At 50.3% G+C, this 20,368-nt stretch overlaps 6 protein-coding genes across 6 annotated transcripts; 3 read left to right on the forward strand and 3 right to left on the reverse strand.

The window, feature by feature from the left end:
• Positions 1-995: 995 nt before the first annotated feature.
• Positions 996-2,714, forward strand: COCSUDRAFT_55094 (hypothetical protein; the record flags this gene model as incomplete). Its single annotated transcript, XM_005651555.1, has 5 exons — positions 996-1,191; positions 1,337-1,402; positions 1,531-1,660; positions 1,948-2,356; positions 2,661-2,714. The coding sequence occupies 5 exons, from the start codon at positions 996-998 to the stop codon at positions 2,712-2,714; spliced, it is 855 nt and encodes a 284-aa protein (XP_005651612.1).
• Positions 2,715-3,263: 549 nt separating this feature from the next.
• On the reverse strand, positions 3,264-5,063 carry COCSUDRAFT_11654 (S-adenosyl-L-methionine-dependent methyltransferase; the record flags this gene model as incomplete). Its single annotated transcript, XM_005651556.1, has 4 exons — positions 3,264-3,549; positions 3,875-4,056; positions 4,401-4,607; positions 4,938-5,063. 4 exons carry the CDS (start codon positions 5,061-5,063, stop codon positions 3,264-3,266), a joined length of 801 nt encoding a protein of 266 aa, XP_005651613.1.
• Positions 5,064-5,091: 28 nt separating this feature from the next.
• COCSUDRAFT_55096 (hypothetical protein) lies at positions 5,092-5,867 on the reverse strand (the record flags this gene model as incomplete). Its single annotated transcript, XM_005651557.1, has 3 exons — positions 5,092-5,217; positions 5,580-5,696; positions 5,814-5,867. 3 exons carry the CDS (start codon positions 5,865-5,867, stop codon positions 5,092-5,094), a joined length of 297 nt encoding a protein of 98 aa, XP_005651614.1.
• Positions 5,868-6,137: 270 nt separating this feature from the next.
• Positions 6,138-8,795, forward strand: COCSUDRAFT_26543 (retrieval of early ER protein Rer1). The gene is made up of 5 exons (XM_005651558.1): positions 6,138-6,392; positions 6,499-6,753; positions 7,090-7,252; positions 7,602-7,782; positions 8,221-8,795. Exons 2-5 carry the CDS (start codon positions 6,567-6,569, stop codon positions 8,263-8,265), a joined length of 576 nt encoding a protein of 191 aa, XP_005651615.1. The 5' UTR covers positions 6,138-6,392; positions 6,499-6,566; the 3' UTR covers positions 8,266-8,795.
• A 222-nt stretch (positions 8,796-9,017) lies between these two features.
• On the forward strand, positions 9,018-11,558 carry COCSUDRAFT_52070 (RmlC-like cupin). The gene is made up of 6 exons (XM_005651559.1): positions 9,018-9,078; positions 9,292-9,467; positions 9,665-9,821; positions 10,019-10,108; positions 10,361-10,443; positions 10,875-11,558. Exons 2-6 carry the CDS (start codon positions 9,315-9,317, stop codon positions 11,076-11,078), a joined length of 687 nt encoding a protein of 228 aa, XP_005651616.1. The 5' UTR covers positions 9,018-9,078; positions 9,292-9,314; the 3' UTR covers positions 11,079-11,558.
• Positions 11,559-15,607: 4,049 nt separating this feature from the next.
• On the reverse strand, positions 15,608-16,326 carry COCSUDRAFT_31917 (hypothetical protein). The gene has a single exon (XM_005651560.1). The coding sequence runs from the start codon at positions 15,917-15,919 to the stop codon at positions 15,746-15,748; it is 174 nt and encodes a 57-aa protein (XP_005651617.1). The 5' UTR covers positions 15,920-16,326; the 3' UTR covers positions 15,608-15,745.
• Positions 16,327-20,368: the final 4,042 nt, after the last annotated feature.

A 20,368-nucleotide genomic window follows, 5' to 3' on the forward strand; every position in this document is an offset into this window, starting at 1 on the left:
CTTTGCCCTCTCCAGCAGATATGCCCTGCGCAAAATGTCACGTTGTCTGAGGAATGCGGGACTGCTGCAGCGCACTGACCAAGAGGGTCAACCCAGAACATCCATTACAATACAAATGCCAGTGCATGATGATCCAGGTCCAGGCTTGTCAGCATGATATCAGGACGTACAAATTTTGCATATTCGCGTGATGCATGGGCGCCATTTCGGAAAGCTGCGAGCCGATATCGTTCAGCATATCCATCAATTTTATCAGGTCGGGGTGCCAGCTAGCCGCTGGAGGCAATTCAGCTGTCCCAGCAATCAGACAGTTTAGCCTGGGACAGGACAGAAACTTTCGACCCAAAGGACCCAAGGCCCAACAATGAAGGGGTGTCTATGCAGTGCCTGACACCAGAAATCAACTCACCGATTTTCCACGGAAGGGGGTGGGCCCCACTGGCAGTAACCCAGAGTGGCAGCTTGTCTCCCTGCAACAATACTGCTACTTCAACGCAAGTTGTACTTAGCTTGAGTGTTAAGAATAATTGTTTCTGGATCGACAAGAGCGGCGCTGTGATCAACTAGGAATTTAGGACAGACCAACCATCGGAAGAACCACGTTTGCGCTTGCGCTTCTGACTACCTTGGTCCGGCACCTGCGTGCTCTCCTTAGCTAGAGTGATGGAACGGGCTTTCATTTGGACCTTCACTGAAGTTGGCATATGAAGTTTGTTGCCTTAAAGCGTATGAGAAACACAGTGAAGAACTGGGCACACCTACCCACAGACACTCTCAACCCCGCAAGTCACAGAAATATGTTAATTGCACAGACTTGGACGACTTCAAAGGATGGCAGTTTCCTGGAAACAACCGTTTTAGAAGAAGAAATTCTTCTCTTGTTCGTCTCTCCCTGAAAATTATGACGTGCCCAACTCGACCCAGTCCAACGTTGATGTTTGGGGGACCAGAAGTGGTATTTTGAAGAAGCTTGATACGACCTTGATCCTGCAAGTATGCAGGAGATCCAACAGGCGTCACCGGCAGGAGCCGGACAGCAGGCTGGACAGCACGCGCAACAGGCCATAATCCAACCGAACCGATTTGATGCAGTGAAAGCCCTACCGCCAGCCCTCAATCTCGCAGCGCGCGCAACTGCAGAAGACATGAAAAGTCTCAAGGCGTACGTCGATGCGATAGATCAGTACGCTGGTATGCTGTGGATCCGTAGAGAAACACTTTCTCGGCCGTGCATGTACAGTCGATGCCCAAAACAACGTCTCCGTCCGTGTCAACACATGACTCTACCAGGCACGTCTTGACGCTGACATGCTGCCTGTCTTTATTCTATCTGCAGCTGTTGCGGCGGACGTAGACCAGGCAGAGGTGGACGCGTGGGTCGAGTACTTCCAGAGCCACCAAGGTATATCCCATCAATAGTAGCTTTGTCTTCTTGACATTTGGGGCACCTGAAAGCACACTACGATGAGGATATGCCAAACTGTCTGCAGCACACAACAATCTTCCTCCAACTCTGGTGAATGCATGCAGCTGCATGCGTCACCATAGATATTATGGCGCAGCAACCAGGAACACCAGCGGCTCTGACAGAGGCACTGACCACGCTCAGCAATCAGTTCACCAGTGTCCGGACTGAGATGCGCGACATGTCCTCAAACATGTAAGCTTTACTTTCATATACACCTTACCTTTTTCAACATGTATAATCCCTGGTTTATGTGGACACCTTGCTCAAGGTCGCCTCACCAAAAATGAAGCTCATTTGCCAGACGCATGCCACCGGTACCGTCAGCCCAGTCATGTGGCATTTTCAGGAATACTCGACACGATGATAACCAGCATACTTACGGCACTGGAGTGGTTCTTTAGAAGTTTAGGCCGCAAGTGTGGACCCACCCAAATGGAGCATGTCAAATAACTGATTATTGTTGTGGCATGCCCATGCAGCGCGTACACCATGAATCGCTTGGCAACCAGCGGCACCGACCGCATCGCTCCCCCACTGACACCAAATGGACCCCTGCCCGCGCATGCAATGCGTGTGTTTCCTCGCACGAAGGGCCGACTAATTACGCTGCGGGATCTGCGCGCACGCCTCCTCTTCTCTCTGTATAGCACAGAGGACGACCATGAGGAGGCAGTGGATGATGAGCTGTACTTCGGCCGCCCCAGTGATCAGCCTCCGCTAGCTGCCGGCAACTCGGTCCTTCGGCAGAGGGCTGTGAATGCACTGGCTGTGCTCATCCATGTGTCAAAGCCATTCCATGAAGAGGAGGAGTCAGAATCGGAGTCAGAGGAGGAGGGAGGGGAAGAGGGAGATGGCATAGCTATGGCGACCATCTTAAGGGGGGGCGTTGTCAGCTGCCGCATTTCCTGCCTCTGCCGCCCCCCGAGCTGCCGCTGCCGCTGCCGCCTCCATCTGCTCCTCTTGAACAAGCAAATGGGTGCAGATTCCAACAGCGTAGCTGAGCCTCTTGTGAAGTGGATACCACGAAGTTGACATGACAGCAAGGTGAAGGCAGGCTCGAAAGAAAGCTCGTGTGCAGGCAAGAAGCCTATGGACATGATACTGTTTCAATATGCTGGTACAAGCTTCAAAAATCACCAATTCGATGGACTCGAAGTGCGCACTATATGCAGCAGAAGAAGCTGCACTGCAGGGAATGCCGCAGACGGGCATGTCTGATGACATCAATGTTGCTGGACCTGCATAACAGAATAGTGACTATGGCAAAAGCGCAGGTGACGTGATGAAGAGTGATACAGCGGTAGATAGCTCCGAATATGAAAGGTTGTCGACATTGGCTCACCCATCACGTGACCTGCCAATTTTACCAGGCTTGGGGTGCTCACGCTGTCTTGCAATATCAGGGTCTCAGAGGCTCTCTTTGATCCCCTACTAATACTGAGGGGACTTATTCCCGTGAGGTAGCAAGCGTTTTCACATGAATGCACGGTTTGCGTTAATCACGAGAGTTTGATTCCTGACATTGCAAAAGCATTGACCGTGTTGACAAGTGTGCAGCAGTGTGCTCATCTCCAAAGCAAGAAAATATTGAATGCATACACTTAAGCATACACTCAAGCTTGCAACAACCACTCATCAGTCTCAAGCTCACATGCCAGTCTGCTCTCAGATCATCATGAGCTACAACCTCAGGCCTGGAGCCTTGATTGACTGTGACCAGGGCGAAATGAACAGGCGAGTCCAGGGACACTTTTCACAGTGTAGATCTAAAACCATTCTCTTCCCGCCGTCCTCCTCATATGCTCATCCGCAGCAGGTAGTCATCCTGCTCCATGTGTTCATGCATGGGGCTCTCTTTCAACGTGACCCTGTCACTACTCCCATTCATCCCCTGATCAGCCGCCGCAGCATCATCCGCTGCGCGCTTGCCCTTCCGCATGCCGTACACGAAATAATGGAACCCTTCGCCAAATGTGGCAACATCTCTGCCCCAGTCATACTGTGGAGCCTGCAGGAAGGGCCGCCGGAAGTGCGGCTGCGCAAAGGTCACCGACAGGAACACGCCATCCTTGGCAAGCACCCTGCAAGCATGCACACCGCTCTGATTTACTTGAGCGTAAGAGGCCTTTGCTGGATACACGCTCTTGATGGATGCTGTGCCTGGTGCTGTACACTGATACCAATGGCATGCCTGGGCCCCTACTCATGTGGTCCAAAACAGCTGTTTGCACCAAGGGGTATCTGATCTGCACAGCATCCTCATGTGTAGGTGGTACGTTTGGATGACAGAAAAAAAACAAAATAAACACCACAATGAAAAGGGCCCGCACAGGCCCGGCACTGGACCGCCATAGATAGCTGCAATTTTATGAAGCACTGTGACCAGATCATCACACGAGCACACACCTGTGGGTTTCTGCCAGCATGCGGTGCACGCGCGCACAGACCTCCGGGCGGGGAGACCAGGGTGAGTCATTATCGACAAACAGCACGTCCATGGTGCCCTTCTCAATGACCGCATCAAAGCTGCCGTCTGCAAATGGCAGGTCCAGCATGTCTGCCACTCTCCACTCAATTGCCCCCATGCCCTGCAGCAGCACGCTTGTACTGAACAGCAGCTTGCGCGCAACATGCTTTGATACCCCCTGTATTAAAGTACAATTCCAGGTTGCCCGGTGAGAAATCTTGAAGTGTGCAGTGCAGCGCAATTCAAGTGCCAGATCTCTTGGCGCTGACTCACTTGAGATTATAAGGTGGACCGCTTTCTGGAAAGCTCAAACCATGTGGCCGAGCCATTGTCTACCCACCTTGCAAAGCACTGCTCGGCCACATGCTCGAGATTCCCAGGAAGCGCTGGCCGTGCTCCATGCTGTCTCAACATCAAGCGTTTCGTGTGCAACGGACGAAAGCAAGGGAAGGTAATGTAAAGCACCTTGTCGGCCGCGCGCTGCCGCATGCGCTCGATGACAGCCGGTGACAGGTCGACGCTGGTGAGGCTCTGGAAACCATCGCAAAAGAGATCTGCAGTGAGGGAGGAGTTGCCGCAGCCCAGCACCAGGATCCTGGAGGAAGCTTCCAGGTGCGGCTTCAACAGGTGACTAAACTCCTTGTAGCCCTTGAACCACTCATACTCCTCTTCCTGCAGGCACACGATTCTTTCAATGCCCTACATTGCAATGCAGTTCAATGAGCTTGTCCGATTGATCTACCCGGTATCGTCATGCCTCCAAGCTTAGGGCTCTCAAACAGTGCATACACAGACTTTCTCCCTTTTGCAGCAACACAGACCACCCAGACTTACTGGCAGCAGCATGCTATCTGGTCAAGCTAGATGCACGATGAGCAGTGGCCAGCATTGAAGGAAGCATTCTTCACGCAATGATTGCATGGTGTTCCCCAATACCAAAAGAGTAGAGTAGCAAAGTGCAGCATAATGTAGAACACAGCACGGTGCAGCAGGAGGGAGTACCTTCTGGAATCGCTCATCCCAGTACTTGGCATCCAGGTATTGGGAGTTGTGGTCAGGCAGGAAGCTGTGCTGCTCGGCTGCCTCTTCAATCAGCCGCCCGCTCCTCTCACATTCGTCAATGCTCATAACCCCCAAATCCGGCACTGTGCATCAATCACCCCTCCTCCATCACCTCTGCTGGAGTGCCAACACTGGTATTTGACAGCTCCCCCTTTTGGTCTCCAGCCGCTGTGATGCGTGTCCGGTCCACAAGGTCTTGCTTTAAGGACCTCAGATACTCCTGCACACAGGCCAGATCAGAGGCATCCCATCAGGGCTCTGCTGACATCAGCATAGTACATGCAATTCTGAATGTGGATTACTCTGTCATCTGAATGAGGCCGTGCGCTGGATATGGACGAGCATTCCAGGCGTGCAATTGAGATCGCAAGAATCGTGTTAAGACTCTACCTGCGCGTGTAATCTGTACTGATTCCTTTCGTCAGGGATGACCTTGGCAAACTTGGTTGTGGCAGGCAGCAACACTTCTTGGACCACCTGCATTCATGGTAATAACTTGAGGTTGATCCGAAAACACCTCGATTTGTGAGGTGCAGGTTCTAATTTAGTCACAAATGTGCCTGTCAACTCAGGCAGCGTTACCTTGATAATGCCCAGAAATTCCTTGCTCTTTTTCTCGACAAGGGACTGATCCGCGTCTCCAAGCTTGGACAACTCTTTCACTACCTCCGCGGCAACCTCGACCGCTCGAATAATGTCCTGTCTTGACATTAAGCTCAGATCTGAGGCGAAGGCATCAGGTGGTACTGGCACAGTATAGCCACGACAGTAGGACACCAACAAACATGCAGCACAATGAATTGTCCTCCATCGTACCCTCTCTGCACCTCGTATCTTGTTGACGTCCTCTGACAGAGAGTTGCTGGACATCCACCTAGACAGCTTCACGGGTGATCAACGAAAAATTTGATCTCAAGGCAGTACAGATGGCTCGTAATAGATGATCCTGGGAATGAGCCTTCCAACAGCAGACGAAAAAGCAAGGAATGTGGAACATGCTCCTTTCCAGCCCACACAAGCCCTAAGCTCTAGGGGCTTTAAATACTTATAAAGTAAATCATGATATCGATATTTTATTCACCCGAAGGGTTCTGGGCATCTTCGCTTCGGTACTCTTAGGCATCAGAACTACATGCAGTAGAGCTTTCCAAGAGACTGCCCGACATCTTGACTAGTGTCTTTAATATGTGTCATGTTCAGACAGAATAGGTTGTTTGCTCGAAAAGTCTACGTGCAGACTGCACCCTTTCACGCCTGATTCGATCTAAACAAAGCGCTAGCAAGCCCCATCACTTTCCATCGCGGGATGATTTGAAGTGGGAGTCTTAAAAAATATTTCTATCGTTTTAGTCATCGATAGGTTGGCAGCTCTCTGATGTTTGCGGTCGAAAAAAGGTGAGTTTCGTCCTGTGGCATAGTGTATAGCAGCCTGCCGGCATATTGACTTCGTACCGAAGTTCTGTGGTGATTGGTTACTAAAAATAGTCAGAATGTTCGCCAGGACATTCTAGCGGCTTGGCTGGGCTCTGCACCCAACACATATCTCACGGCCCTTTTGGGGCAGCTAGTATGGATTCTCTCAATGGGACAGATCCATACGGCAATTCCGATTATTCGTCAGCCAGCAAAACCATGCACAAGATTTCACAGAGATACCGCTACTTCCTGGACAAGACTACACCCCACTCTGCAGGCAGATGGCTCGCCCTCCTGGGCTTGCTGATTATCTATGCCGTCCGAGTATACTTGCTGAAGGGTGAGGTTTCACTCTGACCTTCCGTCAGTCGCACCCAATTGCTTCCAAGTCTAGACTTCCCATAGGCTCTTCAGACCCGTGCCTTTGCCAGTGATTCATCATGGTTGCCTGCCTTTCGAACCTGCAGACAATTTGTTTGCCCTCTGCAAGCTTGTTATTATCACTCGACACGGCAGAGCTCAATGCCTGCCCCAGCATCTGTCAGCAGCTGAGTAGGAGAAGTTCCCATTATATTCATGGGGCAATGCAGCGCCACATTAAGGACCCTGGCCACAAAAGCTCAAACGTTGACATCATGGAAAATTGCTGGAAATGATCCAGTGTGTGCTGCTGCAGGCTTCTACATCGTGACATACGCGCTGGGGATCTTCAACCTGAATATGTTGCTGGGATTTTTGACTCCCCAAGTGGACCCAGAGCTGGAGGGTCCCACGCTGCCCTCCAAGAAGGAGGACGAGTTCCGGCCCTTCGTGCGCCGCCTGCCCGAATTCAAATTCTGGTGCGCAGCCTGCCCGATACCATGTACTGGTCAGTGGCCTCGTGCATTGAACACCTCATAATATGGTGCTGAGAGGGGAAGTGTCATAAAGTGGATCATCAAGATTCGAGCTCGTTGCTTTTTGCACTAATCATTTATTCTGGAGGAACCACAAGCAAGTCATGTACATACAAGACATACAGGGAAGCTCTGCATGGCCAGAATTGCTCAATCCCGGCATGTTCTGCATTTTCATTTTCTGCAGCAGTGGCGCACAGAACCTGTCACACACGCCTGCAATGGCTGCTTCATGCAAACAAGTAGATGAATTAAGACTTTTCCATGTTGTGACACTCTGGCGTGCTCACAGGTATTCGTCATTCAAGGCGCTGCTGCTGGGCTTTGTGGTGACCTTCTTCCCGGTGTTTGATGTGCCAGTGTTCTGGCCCATCCTGCTCATGTACTGGCTGGTGCTCCTATTCGTCACCATGAAGCGCCAGATCAAGCACATGATCAAGTACCGCTACATCCCCTTCTCCTTTGGCAAGAAGGTGCGTGGCGTTGCCTCTATCTCTTTGGAGTCTCAAACACTTTTCTTCTTACATCCTCCATCCTACTGGTCGAGTCTTTGGGTGTTGGATTTTTCTGCCGCTGGGGTAGTCATTACTTATACTAATAATCTATTACCTGATGGCCATGCCTGTATATACAAACTGTCAAGCTTTTATTATTATTGCAATCAAGCTCGCTGCAATGCGTTGCCTCTCTTGAGATCTGCCTGCTTTGATGGGCATCCCGCTGATGCATTAGGGGCTGTCATGCATTGGCGTCGTTCTTTTTTGGAAACAGTGCAAGTCCAATCAGGAACTGTGTTTCGCGTAATATGCTGTTGACTGAATCGTCAGCTGGTTCTCATGCCTTTGTTATCAGACCTGGGCTCTACCTGTCTGAGCTGGCACTCATGTTCTTTGTGTTTCTCCTCGTGGCAGAGCTATAGCAAGGGAGGCGGGAGGTCGGCTAAGAATGACAAGTGAGCTGGAAGCTGGTGTTAGAGTTGCAATTAAGCGCCTGAGTGACGACACGACGGTTGAAGCAGCAGGAGTCAAAATTTACCCTCTACTGGACCTCTTTGCAGTACCGCAGTACAACTGTGAGGGTGCTTCTCAAGCAGAGCGCTCCCACGGTCTCTTCCTAGGATAGCCCTGGGAGCACTGCTCCTTGCAGGCGCATGGGAATTGGTATTGGTATTCAGCAACGGATTTGGCCTAACCCCTTGCGCGCTTTGCATTTAGAGCCCCTGGGGTCTACAGTGCTGCTTTAGGCAATAGCAATCATCAATGATTGATACTGCCTGCTGCCGGCAAGGTTGCTGAGTACATGACAGTGTGCGTGTGACCATGCTGTGTAAAACCAGTACCTGGTAAAATGAAACTATTCTTTACACAGTCTGGCATGTCCTAGGCCTAAAGTCCGGCCCTCAAATATCTGATTTACTACCGTCACGGTAAAGTATACGGTACAGTATACGGTTTAGTATGCTAGCAAGTGTAAATCATGATTCATGATTCCATGTGCACTGTGCAGCACTGTACTGACCGTCTGTCTGACAGCGTGTCTGAGACACTGTGCACACGCGCATGTGATGCACCAAATAGAATATGTACTGTTGAGAGCTGCAACTTGAAAGAATACACATTTTGCCTGCTGCTGAGGCTAAATTGGCACCCTAGGAAAAGTGCCTTCATGATGCAACATGGGGCAGGGCACATTCCAATTCCCCGAGCCTCATCTGCCGCTTGTTTCCCCCATAACAATCAAAGAAGCCACTCTTGCTGTTCAGAACAAAGGTACGCTCATTCATAGTTTTGGGGGGCTCACTGGTTTAGTCCATCGGCATGGCTTTCACTTAAGCTTCACGTTCTGGACTCCGATTAGCCAAGCAATATGCGATTTTGCTATATTGAGGCATAATATCTCGGATCACACCTCTCTGAATTGCGATCAGCATCTAATTTCTCCCTCAGATCTGCCATGCGAATGACCTAGCTTTGCGTGTGCAGGATCTCGGAGGCTCACGGATATAATGATGAAGTTTGCGCTCCTCATCCTTATTGCTTTGTTTGGAGTATCGTTTGCATCCAACGACGAAGGCCCGATCACGGCCCAGACCGTTCAGAAGGTTGGAGCCAAGGCTTACGTATACAACCCACTTCTCCTGGGGACCAACGGCACACAGGTGGGTTTATTGGGCAATCTTAATACTTCTATTTGCTTTGATGTATGATCTCTATGTTCTGATGTGACGCTAGTATCGGATAAGTGCACCTGATTGCCTCCATTATCATCCAAGTCCCAACAAGAGATCACCTTTACTTCACTGAGCTGACGAAGATTACCTATAATATGATGCCAGCTGCATCTTGGTGTCCACAGAAAACGGATGGTGGCTCGAGACAGCAGCGAATGGTGGGCCAATGGCCGGCATTGGCAGGACAGGGCATCTCTCAGACGGTCTTCACACTGGAGCCGTGTGCCATGAGGCCTGCACATGTCCACCCAAGAGCAACTGGCCTCTTGTACATGATCTCAGGTACGTAGGCAACTCTGCATATTGCACATTTTGCTGTCACTTGCCCTTGCTAAGCCACTGCCAATGGAATGACTGTTGCCTCTGACAACACAGTAGAGGGCACTATTGAGCATTCCTGAAATCAGCGAGTCCTTCTGCTATCGGGCAGCTGGCTCAGGTTGCTTCCAGTAGCAATATGGCTGCTGTTTGTGGAACAGGTGCCAAGTTCATGGTTGGATATGTAACTGAGGATGGCACCCCGGTCAACAACGAGATCAGCACCGGGGCATCTGCTCTCTTTCCTATCGGTGCGCAGCTCTTGGAGGCACCCATCTCTGAGTCTAACCATTCCCATTCTCAAGGTCTTACCTATATGGGCAGCAAAGATGTTCACGGCAGATCTCCACTATGTTAATTTCTGCTTTGCCTTGCCCAACATGGACTGGGGCTTCGTCCGAATAGTTCCTTAGTCAAACAGCGTGCAATGAAGCTCTGACAGACAACATGAAAAGTGTCATTGTGTGAGAGTTCATGCTGAATAGAATCTCCCATGCATGCAGGCTTGGTTCACTACCAGCAAAACCTGGACTGCTTCGATGCCACTTACGTCATCAGCTACAACCATGAAGACCCTGGCACCCAGGTCTGCCCCAGACCCGGCACAAATTATATCCTGTCCGAGTACCCAATTCCTGGATGTCTTTAAGGTGCATTAGTGGCCATTTCTGAACCATTGAAGTGGATGCGGAGGCCCTGATGAAGCAAGTCTCCTGCCTTAAGACCACTTTCTAGCCCAGACTCCAAAAATCATACATTGCATGTCCTACTCTCTGGCATGCTTTTGGCAGGAAGCAGCAAGCAGCAAGCATGCAGCCATGAGCACTCCATCTTTCAATTGCGCATGCATGCAGCGCCATGGCAGCGTTATGGCGGCAGAATCATTGTTCCTGCATGATTGGGCCAAGCTTTGGGACATTGAATGTTGCATCATGCTGACGAGCACAGGTGCCTCTGCATGACTGATAAAGCCAAGACGTGATGACTCATCTCGGAGATGTGTGGGGTTCTCTACAGATGACATACGCGAGCCTGCAGCAGCTGCCGGCAGCTGCAGTGGCGGCGACTTTGGGAGTGAACACCACCGGCTACTCAAACCTGCTCTCGGCTTCCCCCAAGGGAATCTTCATCAAGAGCAGCGACCCTGAGTGTGTCGCCCGCTGCCAGCTGGCACCTGCCAAATCAGGCGCCACAGTCAGCGCTGCCAGCGTCAGCGGATGAGTCACCCCTCCATGTCAGCCCTGTGTCTGTGGAGCTGACGAATGCGTTCAAGACTTGAATTTCAAGATCTCTTGAAGATATACTTCATGCAAGGAGTGACGCAGCCAAGTTCAGAACACACAATGCACGGTAACACTTGAAATTGTTGGGAGTCGGCATTTGTTGGAGTTGATATGGCTATCTTGCGGCTGCCATCACACCTGGAAGGGATTGAAGGATGAAGCGCTGTTGAAGAGATCTTTAGAGGAAGAGCAAGGGGAGGTACATGTTGGATTTTAGGTCAAATTGCTCTGACACCGCACAATGATGGTTCAGAGTGTCACAGCCTGTGAGGCTCGAGCTCAGGCTGATGAGGCCCTGACCCTATAGCTATGTGCTGACCAGTTTGGGTCGATATTTGAAGCTGCATGCTGAGGCAGCTGCTGGCATACTCAGCGGTCCATTAATCGTATGATTTCCGGAGGCCTCTTTGGCCTGAATGCGGCCGCACTCTAATGAAATTGGATTTATTGGAGTTTGTTGGTGGGCTCTCCCCTCAGGCTGATGAGATGATAATGCTCACCACTTGATGCATGGGTTTGCCGGCCTGGCACGGCAACTCCCGTCTTATTGAACTGTTACATTCTCCGGATCAGGAAGCTCTCCTGGAGACAGAAAATTAATGTAAGTGCGGGCATTGATATGCTCCAGCAATTGCAACACTCTGACATTGAGATCACAATATCTGTGTCAGATGAGCATGTTGAGGTCTGAAGCAGTCTGAGGATCTTGAGCACGCGGGCTTGCACAATGCTACTTGTTGGAATGCCATACTGAGGTTGCCCATGGCACAATATATTCCGAATATATTAAAATACATTTTAGTTTCCAAGTATTAATACTATCAGCCTGATAGGCCAGTGCTAGTCAGTACGTGCTGCAGGATCGGGATTCGGGAGGGTGCACATCACATGTTAATATAGACTAGTGCGCTTTAACTGGTAGACTTCTCCACTTCTCCATTGCATGCAAGGAGTCACGGTCATCTCTGCAGAGGCACGCAATGCTGAAATGCACAGTCCACACCGCAGAACGTATTTGCTAAACCACCGTAAGAATGAAAGTTACCTGCAAAGCGATTCGAAATTATCCAAACACTTTTCTGGGCGCGTTACCACATACAGAAGAGCTCTCCTCGATCTCCACCTCATAGTAACTTGAACAGAAGGTCAAAGACCAGAACAAAATGTTCATCATAAACAAACACTGCTGTAGTCTCTGAGGTTTCTCTTCTGCATGCGCTGATGCCCAACACAAACTGCATGATAAGAGGACTTGCCGGAAGGAACCCCCGCTTCACTGAGGAGCGCTGATTGTCACAACAAGTCCAAACACTCTAACGCATACCGCCACCATACCGTCTTGCATCAGAGCAAGAAATGAAATGACTGCTGAAGGCTGCTGTGCAGTATGGTCTGAGACTGGCGTAGAATGACTGTACTGTAGTGCCAAGCAGAGAACTGCCAAACACCATATTACCATAGATCTCATGATAACAGGAGTGCGCTGTCTCACTCCTGATGGAGGCCGCTGTGGAATTCGGTTTGCTTAGCAAATTTCCTTCTAGCCAGGCTCATCAGACCTAGATGCCTGATTTGGGCAGCAGATCGGCCATCCAAACAGGAGCCTCAGTCTATGTATTGCGGCAGTCTGACACCATGCCCGGCCACAAACGCCAAAATCAGAATAAGCATGCCTGCCAAGCAGCAGTTTCAGCAATGCAGAGCTTCCAGACCAGCGACCGCAGATTTCAGCCCAACCACGGACTGAGAAGCTACAACACCTCCGCGTCAAGGAGGGTGCAATGCAAGCACCCGCCTAGGAAGCTACGCCCGTGCATTGCACCTTGCGGCAAGCAAAAAGCCTTGACACACGCATATGTACAGGAGTCAGCTTGTGCTGCGACGGTCAAGAACCCAAGCCGGATGTACCCAACGCGAGCTCGTGACGCACCCCGTCAGCTGTCTCAGGAACAGTGCGATTGGCAGCTTCTGAGATGCGCTCCAAGACGTTTATGGCGACATGCAGAAGCAATCCGGCTCTAAACAATACGGCCCTGAGCAGCGCATGCCCAAGTTAATGACTCCGGCCCGGCCTGAGCCCGATACTATTGCTACTAGTACTATTTTGATCATCGAGAAACCAAAAAAAACTAATTACTTGCTACGCATGGTGGCAAATGACATCCCCAGACCACTACATGTCGCTGTACGTTCGAAATGATCCTGGTTGACGTATTGATACCGTTAGATTGTTTGGAAAAATTATTGAAGAACGTATGTATAGATACCGATCGGGTAGGAAGAAAGGAAACTGCCGCATGGACAGCAAACTCTCGTGACCTTCCCATTCTGGATGAGTCATCCTTTCCTGGACCATGCATGTGCAAGATTGGTCCCCACGATTTGCCAGCCCAAAGCAAATTAGCGTGTGATGGCATTGATGTCAGCTTGGTGCACACTCATCTTACTCGGATATCGTACAGCAGCAGCCGTCTTTGATTATGCAGAGGCTCTCCAGTCAGGCACAGTGCTACTGGCACATGCTGGTGTCTAGCTCGACAGTGCCCATGTGCATGGGGCAATAGAAAAAGGAAGTTTGACGATGACCCGTCTGATACCACTTGTGTAAGAAACGATGATGGTGTGTAAACATCTCGGGGTGGTCAAGGCATTTGATGGATGGGGGAAGGGGTTGCTCTGAGTTGGCACGATCGCTTGACAAACGTCGCTAGAACGGATTTTTTGAGTGCGCTTTTTCTGGTTTGAATGCAGGAGTTCAAAGGCCGGGGGCATGAAAAGCATTACCAGGTACACCTCTTCTCCCCCTAAGTACTGTACTGGATGTCAAGGATTGCGGGTTTCAAAGCCTGCGCTCGTCTTCTTTCAGATTCCTGAGAACCTTGAATTCCTCCGTTCCAGCTGCATCTTGACATGCGTGTAGCAATCACTCGCAGGTCTTCTTCGCGGAACAACACCTGGTCTGGGATCTCTTTGTCTACTTGTTCGGCATATTGATATCAATCTCGATCATGGTCAATTTCTGGCATAATAGCCACATCCGGAGTCCGCTCTGGTATGCAGCTTTTCTCTCACTCTTCATCTTGGGCAAGGTGAGAGACATCCCAAGTTGGCTTTGTGCACGCTGCTTTCTTGTTGTGCATGTCATGAAATGATATCACTGCTTTCGAGATCTATGTTGGGGAAGAGGCTGCCGGATCTCTGCTCAACCACTTGCAATACGACCTAGTAATAAGAAGGGACATTTGTGCAGGTCTTTCCTGTGGTCATGATCAAGAAGTATTGCAGTATATATACCCGGCACAGAACAGCGTTCATGGTTACCGTGCGCCTACTAGAATTCTACCTCACGCATGCTCACCTCACCTTTTGGACGGATGTTTCCAACCAGGACACTTTTGCTGAGTGGATCGTCCTTGCTTGTGTCTTGGCGAATAACTCGATATCAACTGTAGCCTGGTGCGCAACTGTTGCCACCCTTTGAGAGTATTTTTGCATTCTCAAATTTTTGCCAAGCAGCGTGGGAGGTGCTTGGGATTTTCTTCAAGCTGAATGCTGCACCATGTTCTTTGCAGGGGCCTCTTGCTGCCTCTTCCCAATCGGTGGTGGCTGACCATTCAGGTGAGATCAGAAGCATCCGTTCAGGCTGCAGCCCCTTGCTTCCTTTGTGGATGCCTTTGTTCACTTTTAAATATCCGTTTGTTCAAAGCCAAAGGGACTCTACGTTGGGATGGTTTTGGATGATTAGCTTGCGTCTTGATGCTATTCGCAATTGTGTTCATGACCGTATTGACATCTGCCTGGCATGCATGAGCAGATACTTGACTTGGGGAGGCATTTCCTTTGCCACACCTTCAACTTGCGCCAGTTGGAGAGAGGGCTGCACCACCTGTCACCCCTGGTGGGATGTGTTAACGCCCTTGGCGCAAATTTGGGCATGCCCCCAGTCAGCGAGCGCACTTTTCTTCTGCTGATGTGGATCACATTGGAGGTTTGCGTCGATGCCCAGCTGGTTGACTAATTGGAAGGTTCATGCATAGTCATCAATAAGGTCAACCGTTGGTAAGCTGACTGGGGATCCAGACATTGAAAGATGCCAGTGGTACACTCCTTTCATGCGTATTGCGTCCGGGCCTTCGGGCTGCATGAGGGGGCTTCAAAGTGGGTGATTATAGGCTGGGACCAGCTGCAAACAGATGTATGGCACCATTTCAGGCTCACCAGTTCTCTCTTTATGCGTGCCATATCCTTGCAGGTGTTTGGAGCATTCCTCTTGCCCTTCCTGGTCACATACAGGACGCAGCTGCACAGCCGGCGGCAGTGGCGACAAGGGGTGCTGAAGAGACTCTTAGAACACCTTGATCAGGGCGGCAGCACAGGGATTGAGAGAGGGGCTGTTGAGGGGTCATGCAGAGCGGATGAGAGGGATCCTGCGCTAGATATTCGGCCTACCTGGAGCTTGTTCCTGCCAGAAAGCGTGGCATTTCTCACGCTGTGCTTTGCAGCTGGGTTTGATGTTAGGATGCTGCAGTACATGGTGTGAGTTGTCATTCATGGTGGTGGATTGCTCCTGTGCCAGGGATTGCCTGGGGCTTAAAAAGTCACCTTCTATTGGCCTGAGCAATACTGCGGTAGTTCAGCTATTGTCTCTTGTGTACAATGTCGAAGGAGTGTGCCCCAGGGCTTGTACTGTTTTCTCTGTTTTATTGTCAAAGGATTGTGTCCCAGGGCTTGAACTGCTTTCTCTTTTTTGCCCCCCGATAATGTTTGATGCTTGCACATGCGCGCAGCCTTCAGGCTAGCTTCGTTCTGGGAACCGCATGGTTGGCAAAGGGGCTGTTCTGACAATCTCAGAAGGCGGAAGTATGCTGGAGAACTGTTACACCGATGAGCTTGTGCTATTTTTTTGAACTGTGCACTGGCAGTGATCCGAAGTGGTGCAGATTTAGGGCATGTATAAGCGAAAGACTGCTCCTGCATGAAGCACAACTCGGTGATGCGTCGTAGAAGGAGATCTATTAAGCCTGCTTGTTTTACTGGTGCTTTACCCTCAGAAAGGGTGTATGGCAAACTTCTGCCAATTTTCCATGGGCATGAACAAAGTGGATTCAAGGATATATGTTCCTCTCCGGTAAATGCTTTCTTTTCTGCAGCTGCCACAGATTAATCTGGTAAGATCAATGAGAATTTCTCAATGAGGCTGACACTCAACGACAGATCTGCTGTAAGTCTGTACAGACTTATGTCATGAGTCATCAGACAATTCTGACATGATCATGGAAGTCTTATGGCTCATGAGTCTCATGCATGAGGCTCATCATGAGCCGCTCATGAGCCTGCACAGACATGTCAGCCATGGTCATGGAAGTTGGGCAACCGGTCACCTGCTCACAGCATCAGCGCACATACATGTGGTATCATTGTATAGAAGACTAAGTAAGCCAAACGGAAGAAATCTTGCGTGCAGCTTCAGTGCTACCTCTACAATTGGCACAAATCTTGTGACTGGTCATGGTATTTGAGATGCCCAATGGGCGCCCATTGCCGGCTCTCATGCCCATGGTGCTCTCACCTGTTCACTGGATTTTCATGAAAGCCTTAATTGTACCTTTTGCATCAATCACTTGCTGTCAATAAATTGTGTATCTTGTGCGAACTCGAGCACCCACTTATACTGCCAAGGCGGCTAATCCGGATACTTGACAAGCGTTGGGTATGTCCTGATCCGACAAACAAATCTGCAGCATGCAGATCTATCCCAATCGGTAAAAGTTTCTCATATAGAAGTGTCACGAGGTCAAAGTACAGCTCTTGAATGGTTATCTACACAATGAGCTTTTCCAACATCCCCAACATACTTCTCATAGTTCTCCCCTGGGCCTAACAATCAAGCAATGCAACAACGCAATGCAGAGCAGAGCTGCACATCGCGCCTGCCTCCTTCCCAACCAGTCTTGACCGCACAGGGTCAATTTGTGGATTGCTGTATGTGAGCCCTCCTCTCTCTCCAAGCACAAATTCCGGCACACAAGTGCATCGTTAATGGTGCACATTGCTCCAAACGCAGTGAGACTGCTCTGTCAGGCCGCAATGGCTCTACAATTGTAATCTGTCAGAAGCAGCAAGCTGCTCTATACCATGTACTGCAGCAGTTTGAAATTCTGCCCAGCCACATAGGACAGCGTGAGAAAGGCCAGGCTCTCTGGCAGGAATAGGGTCCAAGTGGGGCGGATGTCAAGTCCAGGATCTCTGACAGCAGGCTGTGTTTCTCTACCACTGCTGCTGCTCTGAGCCGCAGCCTCTGCTCTCCGCCTCTTCAGCACTCTTTGCCTCCAGTGCCGCCGGCTGCGCAGCTGCAGCCTGTACATGAACCAAAAAGGCACCAGAAATCCTCCAACCACCTGCATGGCAGCATTTTGAAGCTTGACGCAACACCGGTACCTCTTTGCTCTGCCACAAAGCCTGCCCTGACATGTCTATTCTGACATGACAAGGTAGCAACCTACAGATGCCCTCCCGACAGTCTGCGTGCCACGCCAGCGTAAGAGGGACACACACTACTCAGCGTTCAGTTTTCTCCATCGAGCATGCTCCTTCAAGATCCAGGCAGTCTGTGCTAGCAACTGCAGTTCTGATGTGAGATTCGTGCAATAAAGCCATACACACCTGCAGAATCAGCCAGAGGCCGAACAACATGTTGCGCGCGCTGATCGGTGGGATTCCCATCTTTGTGACAAGGGCATTCACAGCTCCCACCAGGGGTGTCAAATGGTACAATCCCCCCTCCACTTGTCGCATGGCTGTGGTGTTGCTCAGAAAAAGCCTCGCCAGATCCATCATCTGGCAGAACACATGCAAGTCCTATGCTCAGACACTGCCAGACACTGCCAGACACTGACCATGAACTTCCACAAAACAGGCAAGTCCTACACATGCAAGTCCTATGCACAGGAGTCAACTTGCAAGTCGTATGCTCGTACACTGCCAGACACTGACCATCAACTGCCATCACACATGCAAGTCCTACGCTCAGATGTATAGGCGCGTCTGCAGGAGCCTCCCCCCGAAGCAGGGCACTTGGACAGTAAAGGTCGGTGATAATGTTAGTAATGCTGTCCTCAATCACTAGCTCGGATGCCAGAAAATGTCAAGAGTGTGGAAAATGCACCTGGAGTCTCAGCCACCATTGATTGGGTATCGTTTGCACAGTGCCCCTGCAAACACAGCACCCGTCAAGTTGACAACGCCCCTGACAATTAAAATTAACCCTGACATATTGTACCTTTGATTGTTCAGGCCCCAAAGCGCTGAGCACAGCAATCTCTGCTTGCACTGACATGCCCCGAAGAGCATGCAAACTGACATGCTGACGATCAGGGATGTCCTGGTTGTCCGATATTTACGACCAGCGTAACAACACACACCTGGCAGGCACCAGTTGACGGGCTTTTGCTGACATGGCAATGTGCGGGTGGTGCAGGCTTCAAGGGTGATGGCAGCGCACCACATAGCTGGTCCCACCCAAGCGCTGATAAAGACGCAGGCAAGCAGAGCCCACTCGGAGAAGACGTTATGGTTTGAAACATCCACCCAGAACGAGAGGAAGGCAGAGCTGGTGCAAGCTTCAAACAAACGCAGCACAGACGCAATGAGAGTCCGGTGGCGAGTGTAATATTTACCATGCGCTGTAATCATATAGATTGGGAGTGCCTGTAGCCACAGGAGAGTTTGGTTCAGTATCAAAGGCACTAGAGGAATGTTCAGCTGGTGTACTATATATCTGGTGTGAAATGAAGCTAGAGCATGATCAGGAAATTGCGGCTGCAAGAAATGCAAGTGGACCAGCACAAACTTGGCCAAGGTGGCTTACCTTAGCAGCGGCCAGAGAGGACAAAAAAGCTGCATACCATAGTAGGCTCCTCACACGGCTGCTCTTCCAAAACTTCACCACAGCGCAGGGTGACAACAGCCCGAAAAGAGAATACACGAAGAGATCCCACGTCAAATGCTGCTCTGCGAAGAAGTTCTGCAGGTGGCAGGCGTCGCACGTGTCAAATGAATCTTCACCCCACCGACAAAACTACACCTTGATCGTCAGTCGAGACACATCCGCTGTGAATATTTTAAACTACTATGTCATTGAGTACAGCGACACATCGCACGCTTAAATAGCTTACCTGGAACTCCTCCTCGTGGGTGCGTCCCTTAAATTCCTGCAGAACGGGACAGATGCCTGATCTATGCGGCTCCACAGCACTCTGTGCTTATTGAGGTCCATTCAGAGATTTGTCATACTGGAAATTGCAGAGACAGTGTGGGGAAAGACTCACCAGCATGTCCCTATTTGCTTTTAGGAATGCTACTCCAACAATACATGCGCCGTCCCTGTCTTGCCCATCGTGTCAGTGTGACTCTATGATCACCTTTACACGTATCCACGGCCGCCCTACACAACTTTTATGACCCGATGAGACACCCATGGTCCGCAGCATCCATGAACTAGGCAGCGAGGCACGGGACAGCGTCAAGCAAACAAAGAAGTGCACTCCTTTAGATCAACAAGGTCAAGAAAAGCGCCGCACAATCGATCGCGCGACTTTCACCAGGTGGAATTTATGGGACCATCAGGAGGGACAGATGTCTGCGGAGATTTGTACTGGATACCTGAATAGGCTCCGGAGATCTGCCTCGATTGCATGCATGCAACTCGCTTGGATTTAACCTTGGAACAACCAGCGTGTCGAGTCAAGCGGCACACCTCAACAAAGCCAATACTGTACATGTATAATACACTGCGACTTCAATCTGATTGAAGGTCTAATGAGGCGTGCAAATGCTTCACGCATGCGCAGATCTGTCTAGACTTCAAAATTTTAAATCTGAGCGCGTTGCACTGTTGGCAACCGCCGGCCGGCCGAAAGATACTATCCTAGAGTCGAAAGAACCCCCAACGGCTGCGGCCGCACGGCCATACAAACATCACTTGAAATTTCTACATCCTGGTTCCTGGATCACGCTGCCGGTGAAGTGCCGAATATTAATACACTCGTCATCACAACAGTAGCACAGAACAAACACCGCATTTAAAGCAACACCGGTTGTTCGCGTCCTCACAAGGCAGAAATTGGTCCATTCAGAAGGCCACTTGACCAATGCGCAACAGCGCTATCAGCACGTAGGCTGCATGTCAGAGTAACTATGGAGCCCATTCCAACAATCTGCTTGTCTCTT

This window comes from Coccomyxa subellipsoidea (assembly GCF_000258705.1).
Source record: "Coccomyxa subellipsoidea C-169, whole genome shotgun sequence".
Taxonomy (NCBI): Eukaryota; Viridiplantae; Chlorophyta; class Trebouxiophyceae; family Coccomyxaceae; genus Coccomyxa; species Coccomyxa subellipsoidea.

What these genes read in the sequence shown, in the direction of transcription:
- COCSUDRAFT_26543 (XM_005651558.1), top strand. Translation starts at nt 6,567, where the DNA reads ATGGATTCTCTCAATGGGACAGATCCATACGGCAATTCCGATTATTCG. An exon ending in CCGAGTATACTTGCTGAAGG is followed by an intron (nt 6,754 to 7,089) that starts GTGAGGTTTCAC and finishes GTGCTGCTGCAG; the next exon opens with GCTTCTACATCGTGACATAC. An exon ending in CCTTCTCCTTTGGCAAGAAG is followed by an intron (nt 7,783 to 8,220) that starts GTGCGTGGCGTT and finishes TCCTCGTGGCAG; the next exon opens with AGCTATAGCAAGGGAGGCGG.
- COCSUDRAFT_52070 (XM_005651559.1), top strand. Translation starts at nt 9,315, where the DNA reads ATGATGAAGTTTGCGCTCCTCATCCTTATTGCTTTGTTTGGAGTATCG. An exon ending in CCTCTTGTACATGATCTCAG is followed by an intron (nt 9,822 to 10,018) that starts GTACGTAGGCAA and finishes TTTGTGGAACAG; the next exon opens with GTGCCAAGTTCATGGTTGGA. An exon ending in ATCTGCTCTCTTTCCTATCG is followed by an intron (nt 10,109 to 10,360) that starts GTGCGCAGCTCT and finishes CCATGCATGCAG; the next exon opens with GCTTGGTTCACTACCAGCAA.
- COCSUDRAFT_31917 (XM_005651560.1), bottom strand. Translation starts at nt 15,919, where the DNA reads ATGTGCAAGCATCAAACATTATCGGGGGGCAAAAAAGAGAAAGCAGTT.